Source organism: Peromyscus californicus, unplaced genomic scaffold, assembly GCF_007827085.1.
Source record: "Peromyscus californicus insignis strain IS unplaced genomic scaffold, ASM782708v3 Scaffold_5__1_contigs__length_169319896, whole genome shotgun sequence".
NCBI lineage: Eukaryota > Metazoa > Chordata > Mammalia > Rodentia > Cricetidae > Peromyscus > Peromyscus californicus.
In genome coordinates, this window is record NW_026294573.1 from 48,565,568 (window position 1) to 48,581,191 (window position 15,624).

Here is a 15,624-nt window from a genome sequence, read left to right on the forward strand (position 1 = left end):
CTACAAATCCCTAATTCTGAAACCCACAGGGCTCTGAATCTAGCCTGAAATGTATTAACTATGGTGCAATTTAATGTGGACCTACGTGTTTTGACTGTAGGTTCTATTTTTACAAATGTGCTCCCAATACTCTGAAAAATACCTTCTTCCTCTCTGGAATGCTGGCTGGAGGTGTTTTAGGTAAGATTGGTCTATATCCAGTTGTGGGAAGACTCATCCCTAACAGGCTTGAGGGCCAGCTGGCCCAAACCAGTAAAAAGATACTTTCTGAGAGCCAACCTGGGTCTGCCTAAGGGCCTTAGCAACAGCAGTGAGCTTGCAGCCCTGTGACACCAGTCCCATACAAACCATCCTTATTTTACCTGGAGCCAGCTTAGGGCTCTCCTTATCACAAGATTACCAGTGTCCAGATCAAGAGATACCTTGAAACATGGCTGAATTTGGCTGAAAAAAAGAACAGTGTTATAAAAACAGCTGTCTTTGGGCTAGGATTCTAAATAAAATGTGACTATTCCCTCGTATGAACAGAAATAAAGTATGCAGTATGGTTAAAGATAAAGGAATACAAGGCCAAGCTTGGAGTGGTTTTTCTCTGAGGACTGTTTGAAATAACGTTGGTTTTGCTTTCTCTGTCCGCTCCATGGATACCAGCCGACCCTGGTGGCTCAGAAGCACGGCCCCAGGTTCTAGCGACAGGTGAGTCACTTCTCAACAAAAAACTGTATCTCAGAAAGAAAAGGACATTGCCACTGGAATACTATTTCTCTGTGTTGAAGCCACAAATGGATTCAGACCCTCTGTTGAGCCTATGACTGGGGCTATGGTGACATTCACTTCATCTCCTATTAAATGTTTCTCCTCACCACACCTCCTGCAGGTCTAGGCAGAATATTTAGTCATGGGAGCACACAAATACCAGGGTGCCATGATCCTAACTGGGAGCCATTTGAGGAAAGGCTTTCAAAACACTTCTGTAAAACCCGTGTCTCCAGCTCTTTTCACTCACAGGCAATTCCGACAGAATCGAGCTGTTTCACTGTGCTCGGCATCTGCGCACCCGTTAGAAACTTTGCAGACATAGCCCAAGCACATTTACAGTCTGTTTTCTAAACTGCTCGCAGCCATCTTTTAACACCGCAAGTCAATGTAGGCAATGGAGTGGATACCACACCGCAAACATCAAACTCCCAGTTCAAGAGGTTGGAAATCAGGGAGCATTAGCCACCCCAGTAAATCCCCACCACCTACAATCTATGTGTTCAGAGGGGATTAGTGAGCTATTAAAACAAATTTAAAAGGGCACACTCGGAATGACTAGCACTCATGTTTATCTTCCCCTTTGACCCAAGGGGAAGACAAAGATACTGTCAAGTTTCTGGAATAAGTCCAGTCCCTGTTTCTTAGAATCTGAAGCTGTTCAAGTCAGGGCCCAGAATCCCCTCCTTCCAAAGCTAACCATACAGTCCTCAAGGTACTTCAAAGTCCACCTGCTTTCAAAAGGAGGCACAAAAATCCCTTCTCTTGGAATTACCCGAACTCCACTGCAAACTACCTTTCAGTGTCCAGAACATATTGAGTCGATTTAGCCAACCAATGTAAACAAGGATGAGAAAACCGTTATGTTTAACCACCAGACCAGACCTCCATTAGGCCACACTGAGTGGTCCTCTGCACACACTGTTCACCAGACAGCACTGAACTATACACAGCTGTTCAATACAACCCGCTCTGTAGTAGGTACTAAAAGTGAATGGTTCTGGGTGGTGATGGCCCGCGCCTCTAATCTCAGCACTCGGGAGGCAGAGGCAGGTGGATCTCTTTTAAGTTCCAGGCCAGCCTGGTCTAGAGAACAAGGTCTAGGACAGCTGGGCTCACAGAGAAACTGTCTCAAAACCCAAAACAAACAAAAGGAGTAGAGCAACCAAACACTTATTTCACATTGGTCAGTTTCTAACACATCTTAAATTGAAGAAAACACATTTTAGCTAGAGTGTTGTAGGAGAATCTTTTTGTACACTGAAGATGTGTCTCTGCTGAGGCGCTTTCTGATTGGTTTAATAAAGAGCTGAATGGTCAATAGCTATACAGGAGAGGATGGGTGGGACTTCCTGGCAGATAGGAATTCTGGGAAGGAATTAGAGAGGCAGGATTTCACAAGAACCAGAGGAAGTCAGACATACAGTATGTGGCAGAATGTAGACTAATACAAATGGGTTAAGTTTTAAGAGCTAGTTGGGAACAAGACTAAGCTAACACCAATCTTTCATAATTAATAAAAAAAATCTGTCATTATTCAGAACATGGTTCAAATAAAGTCCAATCACATTAGAGTTCTTCGGCAAAGTTGTGGGTAAACTCAATTTCTCAACTTCACCCCTGCTGTTCCTAGAGTGCTTATTTTGACCCTATCACTTGTCTGTAAGACATGAGAGTTTCTGAAGCCAGAAGCTTAGTGCCTGGCACCAGACCCAAACATTTGCTGGATTTGGAGGATATATGGGAATATAACAAAAATTAGCCAGTTCTTAAAATTTTGTGTATGGGTGTTTCACCTGCATGCATATCTATGTATCATTTACCTACAGTGCTCAAAGAATTGAGAAGAGACTGCCAGATCCCTTGGTCCTAGAGTTATATTTTGAGTCACCATGTGGGTGCTGAGAACCAAACCTAGGGTCCTCTGAAAAAACAGCCTCATCAGTTTAGATGGAGGAAAATTGGAATATGGTTCAAATTTGCACAGCTCCAATGTTCTGCACCAGACTGTGTGTACATACATATGTATATATATAGAATTTAACAGTGTCTCATTTAGCCCAAGCTGACCTCATAATTGCTGTGTAGGCAGGCAAAGACCTTGAACTTTGATCCAATCCCTTGGCTTCTACCTCCCAGGAGCTAGAACTAACAGGTTCTAACAGGTAGCCTTTGAATCTGTTCAAATTATTTATTAAAAAAAAATACATCCTATTATACATCCTACACTGGGGGTGAGGTAGGAAGAAGTCAATTCAGATAATAAAATACATGAAATCAGGTTAACTTGGGTAGACCATCCTGTATAAGATTTTGAAGAACCCTGGATTTTTATGGTAGATTTTTCCAAGGAACCAGAATTATGAGACATAAAGAGAGAAAGAAATCATTCAGTTAAAAATAAAAATCAAGATTAAAATCTGAAGTCACTCTTCCCATGTGCTGTAGATTCTGACAATGCCATTTCAATGACTATAAATGACATTGGGAAAGCATATCTGGCTGATACTGATGACTGTCAGTTACACACATGGGTATGCTAGCCAGTACACTTAGACTGTTGGCTATGAAAGTGAACCAACACTCAGGTATTCCAAGTGCCACCCTAGATTACTTGCCCATAGAAAAGTAAGTATTGTGACAAAACAAATCTTGCAAAAAGTGTGATATGAACTTCATTGAAAAAGAGAGGAACTAAGTATTTTTAATTATATAGTTCAGAGAAAAAAGAGGGTAATGGAGGTCTTCGGAGTAAAGCCTGTCTGGGGAGAATAAAAGACAAAAGTATACCCCCTTTCTAGGTACAGTGGTACTCATTTTAAATTCCATCACTTCAGACAGAAGACCAAAGTCAGTTTGGGATACATGTCTAAGTAGGCTGGGCGCACAGCCTTGATCCCAATGCTTGGGAGGCAGAGGCAGGGAGATCTCCAGGTTTGAAGCCAGGCTTATCTACATAGATTTTTCCAGGACAGTCAGGGCTACATAATAGATAGACCCTGTCCACAAAAAAAACAAACCAGACACTGTCTATAAAAAAAGAAGCCTAAAGAGAGGCAGAAAATAATCATCCAGCGTCAGGTACCTAAAACCAAGAGCCACTAAAAACTGTTCGGTGCACTGTGCTGGGCGTGGAGGCAACAGGGATGTTACACACCTGCACTGTGTGTACCCTAAACCATAGAGATTAATAACTGATATAAAAAGAGTGAAACTGAACAAAAAATCTATATCACATCACACAAGTATGTTTACAAAAATATTTTAATGAGCATATCAGAATGGCAGAAGGAAATGGGAGAAGGGACATATTTTACAGTGCAAAATTATTATGCAGAAATTTAAAAACATCTAATTCATAATTTTGAATGCCTACTTAAATATTACTTCAAATACATTTTAAAGCTCAACAGATTTTGTTGAACTGAGTTACAGATTTTGAACCTTATTGAGAATACATCATAAAACATTATATATTCCAAATGAAAATGACAGTGCTTTGCTAGGACCTACATAACTACCAACAAAAACTTTTCTTTTTGAGACAGTGTCTCAGGTATCCCAGGCTGACCTCAAACTCACTGTGTACTTGAGGATGGCCTTGAACTTCTGACTCTCCCGCCTCCACCTCCCAAGTGCTGAGATTATCGGTGTGCACCACCACACCTAGTTTATGTGGTACTGGGGATGGAACCCAGGGCTTCACGCATGCTGGTGCAAGCATTCAACCAACTGAGCTACATCCCCTGCCCATAATGAAAGGCTTCTTTTCTCATCTCAACTAATTAAGAGCTCAAGAGTTATGAAAAGTACTAAATCTTAAGCAAATTAGATTCATGATATTGTCAAGATGTTTAAATAGTGCAATGACTTCTCAAGTTACAGTGGTTGCATTGAAGAACCAAGGGTAAAATCCCTGTAGAAACACAGAACACAATAAAGTATTTGGGAAAAGCTGAGCATCACGTATTAGTGGAATGTCTTTCATTATGCATACTTTAAAAAGAAAACTAAGGTTTATTAACATTTATACATCTGGCACACTTGCCATCATGCCTGAGAATTTCCTTAAAATGTTCCTGTAACAAGTTTCAAGAACTCCACAAACTTGCACACCAGATGGATCTTTAAAAAGGTGGACATGACACCTCCAATATTGCAATGATTGAGAAGCACGACATCACTGTTCTTTTAAAACATTTTTTTAGACCATCTGTGACAAAGAGCTAGGATGGCCTGGATTCATTTAATAAAATATGCTTTAGAAAATAAGACTATAGCTGAGTGTGGTGGGAAATACCTCCAACCTCAGTATCAGGGGGCTGAGATAGAAGAATTGTAAGTTCCAGGCCAGCCTGGGCTACACAGTGAGACTCTGTCTTAAAAAAGAAAGGAAAAGAAGGGGGGGGGGGGAGAGGAGAGAGAGGGGAGAGAGAAGCGAGGGGGGGGGGGGAGATATGGGTGGGGTGGGTAGGGAGACAGGGGCCATGGCTATTTGCTAAAGCTACCTGACCTACTGCCATTCTGGATAAATTAATTTTTTCTCAGTAAAACAAAGAAACAAAGAAACAAACAAACAAAACCCCCTCATGCTTCTCAGTACTTCCATCTGAAACTGATTTACTGGGTATTTATGCAAAAACAGTATATGTATATTATAGGATGTGTTGTCAAAGTGGCTTCCAATACTGATTGGGGAAAAGAAAAAGCTATTCCCATTGGTTAAGGGAAGCAGTCTGGACCAACGTAAGAACACTCTGAGGGATGAGGCCTGGACGGTCATTCTCAGTGCAAACCTTTACCCAAGCTGCATCAGACAACTGACCCAGTAAAGGGACTACATATCTGTCTTTAAAGCATTGGCTCTTAAACTGAGGGCTGGGAACAAACTGAAAGCAGCATTTGGGGATATGTCTGTGGGAGAAAAAGATAGCTAATAATCCTTTAATAAAAAAAGTTTGGAGATAGATTGGTCTATCAGCTGTATAAAACTACATTTTATAAGAAGACTTTTAGACTGAAAATAAAATGGCACCACCCATCCTTACAAGGCTAGTGCACACAGATAATCCTTTTAAAAAACCACACAGAACAAGGATAATTTTGTATCTGTTTCATTTTGGAAAAACAGTATCAAATCTGACAAACTGGATTGTAACTGGAAAGGTCTGAAAATTCTTAAAACCATTATTTTCTCATAAAAATCAATATTGCTACCTGTCAATAGTTATTATAGATGTGACAATATTTCAAAATCACCTGGCCTTTCCTTTCTGTTGACTTAATGAAAACAATGGAAAATCTTATAGTGCACGAGAGTAACAGAACAGGATTCTATTCAGCACAATACATTTACGCATTTAAGCTAACAGTAAGTCTTTGTTTTGCTTCAAAAATAATTTGGAAAATTATAGCAAATGCACACAAGCTTGCAGTCTGAGTATCATGCTGAACTCCAGAGGCCCCAAATTATTTGTCCATAGGTAGAAGTTTGAAAAAAAATATGTTTATAATTCTTTATGAATGCTTTTTACCACCTGGATAAGAAACATGACTTGGTTAACTACACACACTTAAAAATTCATTAGAAAAATCTTAGCAAAATAAAATGAAAGCTGACAGACTCAGAATATCAGTTCCTCTCATAAAAGTTTACCAACTGTACAAGTTAAGAAAATTATACAAGCTTTTGTATTAAGAAAGGACAGCTCAGTCAAGACATATGTACTGTAAAAATCTTTCAAAGGCTACAAAGAATCTGGAAAAATACAGAATGTATTTCTTAAGCCCAGATAAGAATATGGAAAGACATCATTGATGTCAACAATTTTACAAATACAAACCTGACTTGGTTTATTTTAACTTCTACATATAAAAATCATGCTAGCATAACCTTCAGGATTCATGAGGGTTTCCTTAGTTCAGTTTGTAAGGAGAGAAAAATGACTGTTGTAAAGACATTTCTAGATAATCAAAAAATTGGTACTGAGCAGAAACCCAAACTTGTTCCCCCCCCTCCCCGACTATTCTTCCTCTTAAAAATAAGGAAAAATTACCTTTTAGTCAAATTTATGATTAGTATCTCAAATGAGAAGGTACAGGTAAGTCTTTGGGTCATTCAAATTTACCAATGTTTTTGTATCCTTAAAGAGGTCTTCAACAATTTGAAGTAAAAGAACTTGCAAAAGGTGGAACTATGAATCCCATTTCTTAACGTGAGGACTCAATTCAAACACCAAGATTGAACCAACTACTTCAAGGAATCAGCTTTCTAAAGGTCACCCACCAACCCTGAAAATTGTAGTCACACCAGAATTTACTGCAAAGAAAGTAACACAGGTCTAGGACTTAGTCGTTTGTGTTTTCATGTTCCTCAAACTTTCCATGCGAGACTGCCTCCTGGAAGAACTCAGACGAACCCGGACTCTCTTTCCCACTGCTGTTCACCCGTCGCCTTTTGGCAGGCCTCTCATTTTTTTCATCACAATCATTTTCATTTCTTGCAGTCATATGGGCAAGTTTTGGGTCAGTGGTCAGGTTATCTGCTTCATAACCATTAGTGTCTATATCGGTATGAAGTGGTTTCTTATTTCCACCTGTTGGTCCATTAACATGTAAGCCTTCAACTTTTACTTCTTCTTTGTTTAGTATTTCTCCTGGTCCATTAGATGACACACCTACATTTGGAGAAAGATAAATGACACTTAATGAAAAAAGCTAAACTCATCAACTATTCTAAAATAGCTGCTACAACAGGAGTTCTCACTGAGGAACAAGGAAAGCACCAAATCTGAACATACTCATGGTGTGAAGTGTGGCTCTACTGCTTAGCAGGTGATACCTAGCCAAGTCTTCGCAGGCTACCCATCAGTTTCCTTACACACCACGAGACCCAAAGCAAGTGCATGTTACACAGTCATTGTGAAGATAAACTTAAGCAATGGATTTTAAGGCAAAGAACAGAATCAGACATATAGTAACAGCATCCTAGGGGGCTGCAGAGATGGCTTGGTGGTTGAGAATGCTTGGTGCACTAAGAGGAGGAGCCGGGTTCAGGTCCCAGAATCCACATGGAGGCTCACAACCTGTAACTCTACTTTCCGGGATCTAACACCCTCTCCCAGTTTCCTCAGTTCTCATACACATGGTACATAGATATATATGCATACAAAGCACACACATACATTAAATGAAAAAAAATATTCAAAGAAGAATCCCAAGTATTACTATGTAGGAACATACTGACTGACATTGTTCCCACAAGAGATAGGATCTGAAACATGGAGAGTCTGAGATCTTTCTGGATTGCATGTAGCAAGTCCCTATTCTTCCACAACAGGCAGGAAAAGTAAAATTATTCTAATTAAAGCAAGTAGCAGAAAGATCAAGAGCTGACTACAAAATGGAACACAAATTTTAGTAATACAAAGCCCACTCGGCACACATCACTGGAGATAATGAAATCTTAATTATGTGAAAAATATTCAACATAAAGGATGGGTCTCAAAGATTATATTTTGGTCAAAGAAAATAATTTTTCTCAGTTCAATATGTATCCAAATCTTGAACGCATACAAGAACTATGTATCATATAACATTAAAGAATTCTGTACTAGCCTGTCCAAAAAGCTAAGTTAAACTGATCAAGTAAAAAATAACTAACATTATTTCAGTGCATTAGTTTAAAGTCCTTTATATAAAAGAAACTGTAGAGACCCAGAGAGGTTTCCTAGTGAGAATTTACTCAGGGTCAGAGAATCTGAGCTTGCTTTACCCAGCAGGGCTGAATAAGGGGATGATTTGACCACAGGTGTGGTTACTAGGTGTTTGGAAGGGTCTACACTTGGCTGTGCAGTGTGCTTTGAGCTAGCAAGGGGGAGGTCTTTTGCTCTGCCCCTTGGCATTGTTTTAAAAGCCCTTTTGAAGAGGCGGAAGTGTGCTGGGTGTTGACCCACGTCCTCCTGAAGCTATTCTGTGTTTGTCTTTCTGCTCTTCGCTATCTTTCTATTTGATATTTCTTATCCTCTCTCCTCCTCATAGGAACCCTTTTAAAAGGTGGCAGCTGGCGTCCCACAAGAAATAAAGATAAAAAATTAAAAAATATATATATAAAAATTAAGATTAAAAAGTTCTAGCCTTTCTTTGGAAAACCTGAAAATCTCTATTGTATTTCTTCTGAGCTAAACAGCATTTTCTAGGTCATTTGTAAAAATTATCTTACCCTAATAGTGCTTTCTCATAGAAGAAAGGGTTGCTTCGTAAGATGTTAAAAACAGACAAAAGGACTGACATTCTCAACTCCCTGAGCACCTCCCTCAGGTCCATGTTCCAGTCAAACTGCACCTCAAATCTCTATAAAGGAAAGGGCAGCTGACTGCAGAACAGCAGTCTAACAAACAGTCTCAGACCCATGCATGGCTGCTGAGACCCACATCCTGTCTGGCCAGCTTATTCTTCAAGGGAGAAGTATAGAAAAGGACCATGAAATGAACTAAGTAATAAGTATGCAACTGTAGTGAGAGTTTGAGGTCAAAGCTTTGGCATTTTCTCTAGTACGTTCTCCATGGCTCTCCCCAGTTTGAAAGCTTTTAACTCCAGTTTCTTCCCCACAAGGATGCTGTAGAAAAATGCTTGCTATTTTCTGCTAAATAATATTCTTCTTACTAGGGACAATTAAAGTAGAAATCAAAATAATTCTTGGAACAGCTCTTACAGATGGTCCTTCATATACTCTGAATGAAGAATGCTTTCGTGTGTGTGTGTGTGTGTGTGTGTGTGTGTGTGTGTGTGTAAATGGTTCTGCAGAACACCCAAGCCCAGGCTGAGAGCTGCTTTACATGTGCTCACTTTTCAAGGGCATTATGCAAAGTCAAATATTTAAAATTCATTTATTAATCTACTTTTTGTCTTTATGATTATAGTTCATGTTACAAGTTCTCAAACTATTTGAAAAATAAATGTGTTTCTGATGCCTGGATTTGTCTAAAAGTTAAAGCAGTACTCATATCTAGGCATTATCCCACTCAGGTAAGGAGATGCTACCAAACACAAATTTACTGAAAGTAACGATCCCTGTGTAGCTTGCTTCATAGATTTCAGTTTATGATGTCACTAAGAACTCTGTCCAATTACTCTACGGAGTGTGTTTGGATGTATGTGTGCTGATCTTTCATGTTTATATTTTCAGACTCTAGAGTTTAAAGTAAATTCCCTTGAGCCATTCTATGTGTCCGTCACTATGAAGAACTAGGTGTATTTCCTGGTTGCTTACCATTTTGATTACTATTGCTGATAGTGCCATCTTCTTTCTCCGACTGGCTGTTACTACTATTTGATGCAGTAGGGGGAGGGGATGGTGCTCGGCTTGAAGCAGCACTTTCACTCTCATCCAAAAGACGATCCATGTAATCCCTTAAGATTAAGTTAAATAATACAATTATTTCCTTAAATAAAATGGTGAATATTAAAATTAGTTGAGTTAAATATATATTCCACTGTCAACACATAACGTCCTGATTGTACCAGGATCCAAACACCGACTTCGGAAGCTTCTTTTGGCTATGTATTTGAAGGGAGATGTATGAAGGTGCTACACAAAGGAAAATGTAAAGACTTTAAACTGTGCACAGAAAGGCTCAAAAGTGCTCAACTGAAGCTGGAGTGTGTGTATGTAAAGAGGTGAGGATGATGTCATTGGGGGTACAGGGTGATTTCTGAACAGATGCAGACTAGTTTTCAGATTCCTGAAGGCAACACCTGAAGGTGCAACTGAGACCTAACACAAAGGATGATCCCTGACAGCCACCATACAGATCAGTTTTCTGCCAGATCTGTACCATAATGGGTTAAGTCCTGGGCATATTTGCTGGTCACCTATCAGTACCTTGTTGCAGACAGGCTTATTTATAACTTCATTACTACTTCCTGAACTATAGTTGAGGATCACTGACACTGGGCTGAGGTTAGAAAAAAAGGGCTAAATACTTGTCTGAGGGTTATTTTAAAAAATGAAATACAGATAAGTCCCATGTGTCATATTTACACACATAGTTATTGTATTACACATGAAAGTGGCAGACTGTGGCCTGTGGGTTGGCTGCTGTTTTTGTAAAGTCCAACTGGAACATGGTCATACACCTGTAACTCCAGGACTGGATAGTAGAGATGTTGGATACCTGCAGCTCACTAGCCAAGCCAGACAGTCAGGGCAAGCCTTGGGTGCTGTGGATATCGTTCTGTATAAATAAAACACTGATTGGCCAGTGGCCAGGCAGGAAGAATAGGCGGGACAAGGAGAGAGGAGAATTCTGGGAAGTGAAAGGCTGAGTGGGAGAGACACTGCCAGCCACCGCCATGACAAACTGCATGTGAAGATGCCGGTAAGCCACGAGCCAAGTGGCAAGGTATAGATTTGTAGAAATGGATTAATTTAAGATATAAGAACAGTTACCAAGAAGCCTGCCACAGCTATACAGTTTGTAAGCAATATAAGTCTCTGTGTGTTTATTTTGTAAGTGGGCTCTGGGACTGGCGGGGTTTGGCGGGAGCTGCAGAGAAATTCTCCAGCTACACTTTGGTTCCAAGGAAAGACCCAGACCCTGTCTAAAAAAACTTGATGGGTACTTCCTGAAAAACAACACCCAAGAGGTTGTTGTTTGGTGCACACACAAAACAAACATGTATCACAGAAACATATTGTAAGCAGAAACTGATCAACGCAACATTCTTAACATTATATATGTAATGGCTTTTACAATGTTCCAGCTCTGTGCTCTACACTGTCATTAAAAAATCAACCAAAGAACCAATCTGAAACACACATTAATAGGAACAGTTAAGATGACTATCAACCCTTTGAGAAGCTAAGGCAAAAAGAATAGGCACTAACTACATGAGAAGGAATTACTAGAAATAAACAAAACTTAGAGGGAATGAATATTGGAGGATGTTAAAAAGCCATTCAAAAGAAAGCTAGATGAAAAGACATCAAAATTATGTACAATTTTTGAACATGGCAACGATACTGTGAAAAAAACAATAACCACCATCTTTGTATTAATGTAATCCTAAATGCTTAGAAAGGAAGTCAGGTAGAACAAGTCAGAAAGCTAAGAGTGCTCAAGTTCAGGTAACTGGACTTTTAAGAATTATTTGGAATAGCAAAAGCTCCAATTTGAATGTGGCTCTTAATCCCTCCAGGTGGTAACTAGGGGTCAACTGTAGTGGAGCTCTCAGAGGCTGTGGCAGGAAGGGCAAATGCACTTCAATCTGGTAATAAGGGAAGTAACAAAACTGAAAAACTTAACAAGGACTCTTAAGATAAGGCACTTAGTCTAACATGAACTTAAAAACAAGGGGAAAGAAATTCACAAGTGTTTCTTAAAGCAGTGGTTCTCAACCTGTAGGCTGTGACCCCTGGGGAGGGTGGGTGTTAAACAATCCTTTCACAAGGGTTGTCTAAGACCATTAAAAAAGACAGATATTTACATTATGATTCCTAACAGTAGCAAAATGACAGTTATGAAGTAGCAATGAAAATAATTTTATGTTTGCAGTCACTACAACATGAGGAACTGTATTAGAAGGTGGAAGCACTAGGAAGGCTGGGAACCACTGCTCTAAGGCATTACATATGTCTTATACAACCACTTTAAGATAGAACCATTAGCAGAAAATGCAAGCAGGTCAGAAATAGTTCTTACAGAAAATCACAATTTCTCACCACATGAATAATAACGTAGTCTGGTCATTACTTCTTTTCAATTTTTACAATTTATTTTGTAAGATAGTGTCTTGCTATGTAGCCTCACCTGACCTGATACTGACAGCCCAGACTAGATTCGAACTCATGGAAATCCTCCCATCTCAGCTTTCTGAATGCTGAGATTACAGGTGTGAGATTCCACACCTAGCTGGTCACTGCTTTTTATAGAAAGTATACTACACCTGCAAAGAAAATGCTGTAGTTCTTTTAGGAAAAAAAGGCAGACAGGCAGACAGACAAAGTTCAGAGAAGCACAAAGGAGTAAAAGTACATTCCACAAAAGCACGGTGATTGTGCCCCAGGGGAAAACCACACACATCTGTGACTTCATTCCATTCTGACACAAGACAGGTATTAACGCATACCTTAGAAAAAACAAAGTGTGGGTTACTTTAATTGTGGTCTGTCCACCTACAGAAAACTTAATCTTAGGAGAAATTAAGATGTTAAATACCTTCAAAAAGTTTTCAGAAACTGTAAGAGACTATCAGAGAACCTAAAATGATTGGTGGTCCACCCCTGTCTACTCTACTGCACTGGACATCACAGAGCCAACTAAGCCAAGCCCTTAGCACATTCCTCTGCTAAGGCAATCTGAAAAAGAAATGGATGAGCCAGGAGTCTGACCTAGCACAGCACATGGTATGTCTGTTTATGCTAATGATGACACCTTCATCACATCTAAACGTTGTTTCTGAAATAGGGAAAGGAGGGAGGGATACATCTAGTCCTACATCTTAGAGCTTGAATCCAGAAAAAATAAATTTAGTAAGTACTTAAAAGTTATGAATTAAGCTATCAAATTAAATTCATTAAATTATTTTTAACTGCTTATCAAGCAGTGATAAAGTTTATAATGCTCCTTTATATGAAATTCCATTCTAATGATCACCAATTCTGAGTAAGTGGAGAACAGGAGAGGTAAGGAGCTCACTGTCTTTTGACAAAGGTGGATCACACTCATTTATTCCCTTGCTTGGGAGTGGTGTTGGAGATGAACCCAGGGCCTTCAAAAGACTAGGTAAGCACTCTAACACTAAGTTTTAACCCCAGCCCTCATTTATACTTTTTTAGTTTATTTTGCTTTGGGCTCTAGAATGCCTGGTCTGAGGAAGTACTCAATACAGACATCTAGGTATAAATAAACATAACAAAGAAACACTATGGCCTAGGAGTTTGGAAAAATATAATTCAATATACGTAACAAGCACATCATTGTAAAGTAGCTTGAGGACATCTGTACTAGTGCACACTGACCTCAACTACTCACAGCTTGAATGAAGCTAAAAGAACTTCACATGTCAGGATTGTATTTAGGCAGGTAAGACACATGCACAGTGTGATTACAGCTACCATGACTGTCAATCAGAATGTTAGAGGTACATTACTATTATTATGCATTACTTCTGTAATATGTCCTAGAAGATTCGGGACAGCAAGGAAAAGTTATGTCTAACAAACAAGAATATAATTTAACCTGACAATTATCTACATTCAAATCTTGTTTTAGTTCCAAAGATCAAAAGAGACTGCACAGGGAAAATTTAACTTCCCTACCTTTTTTATGGCCCTCTACAGGTTATATAGCCCAACAGATTTTAGAAGTTTGTCTTGGTCCTATTTTTACTATTTTCGAAGGTTAAAACTAAAGCCAGATGTGGTGGTGGTGATGCACATATACAATCCTGGCACTTGGAAGGTTGACAAAATTGGTAAGAATGAGGCCAGCAAGATTTTGCTTCAAAAATAAATAAATTAAATTAAATTAAATATTAACACTGTCCTTTTCAATTTTAAGATATCTAATGAAAATCTGCACTCTAAATCTTGGTTTAATGCTTGTTGTCTTAACATGTATAATGGCTTTTTAAAGACAATAAAGTCTGCATGCCTTACATGTCAAGAGACAATAAGTTTTGAAACTAACAGAAACTGTATTTTGAAGGACTACGAAATTCAAAATTCTTTAAAGAAAAATCCAAGAAAGCTTAGAAAACAACTCACGTTACACCAGGATGAAGATTATATTTCTTTTTTCCAAATCTTGTTTGCTGAGCAAAGAAATCATAACGCTCAGACTTTTTCCACATGTAATAGAATGCTACACATTCACCAACTGATCTTGTTCGGACCTGTAAGAAACAAAGGCTTGTTTTTAAGAATAGTATCCTAACAGTGCCACTTCAAAAAACCTCTCAAGTCTGTGTTGGATAGTTTTACGTCAACTTGAAACAAGTCACTGGGAAGAGGGACTCAACTAAGAAAATGCCTCCATAAGACTGGTCTACCGGCAAGTCTGTGGACCATTTTCTTGATTGAGATGGGTGGTGCCAACCCTGGGCAGGGGGTTCCGAGTTGTATAAGAAAGCAAATGGGGCAAGCACTGAGGAACAATACAGTAAGCAGTGTTCCTTTATGGTTTCTGCTGCAGTTCCTGCCTCTAATTTCTACCTCAAACTTCCTTCAATGACAATAAGGTACTGTAATGTGAAAGTATAAGCCAAATAAACCACAGTGTTTTACCACAGCAATAGAAACACTAAGACAGACTGGAAAAAAAAAAAGCTACTCTTTAGTTAATATACATGACAATCAAACATATTATGTATGAAATACAAACAACAGCAACTGTGCTGAAAACCTTTCTAAATCCATTGAGAAAAATAATACTTCAATAACTATATAAGATAGTTAGCATTCTATTTTAAATTCAAAGAGAGCTCCACTCCAATATTTTACAATAAAACAAGTATTCCTCTAACGCAAATAAGAGTGACAATTAGGTTAAAATGAATACAAAGAACAAATGCTTTTACTCACAGATTATCAAGGGAATCTACATTTAAATATCTCTCTCGCTCTCTCTCTTTTTTTTTTTTTTGAGACAGGGTTTCTCTGTGTAGCTTTGCACCTTTCCTGGAACTCACTTTGTAGACCAGGCTGGCCTCGAACTCACAGAGATCCGCCTGGCTCTGCCTCCCGAGTGCTGGGATTAAAGGTGTGCGCTGCCACCGCCGCCGCCCAGCCTTAAATTCTCTTATAAATGATTTCCCACAATGAAGCATGAAATCAAATCTGAACCTCGAACCTTGTAGAAAAATCAA

General features: G+C 39.0%; 1 protein-coding gene across 28 annotated transcripts in view; it reads right to left on the reverse strand.

Annotated features, from left to right (window-relative positions):
• Positions 1 to 4,002: 4,002 nt before the first annotated feature.
• Positions 4,003 to 15,624, reverse strand: part of Mier1 (MIER1 transcriptional regulator) — a 59,377-nt gene continuing 47,755 nt past the window's right edge. For all 28 annotated transcript variants that reach the window (XM_052718512.1, XM_052718515.1, XM_052718511.1 and 25 more), the window contains 3 exons: positions 14,525 to 14,652; positions 10,028 to 10,167; positions 4,003 to 7,433 (listed from right to left, as the gene is read on the reverse strand). In XM_052718512.1, coding sequence (XP_052574472.1) covers positions 7,105 to 7,433; positions 10,028 to 10,167; positions 14,525 to 14,652 — 597 coding nt within the window. In that variant the 3' untranslated portion in view covers positions 4,003 to 7,104. The remainder of the gene's footprint in view (positions 7,434 to 10,027; positions 10,168 to 14,524; positions 14,653 to 15,624) is intronic.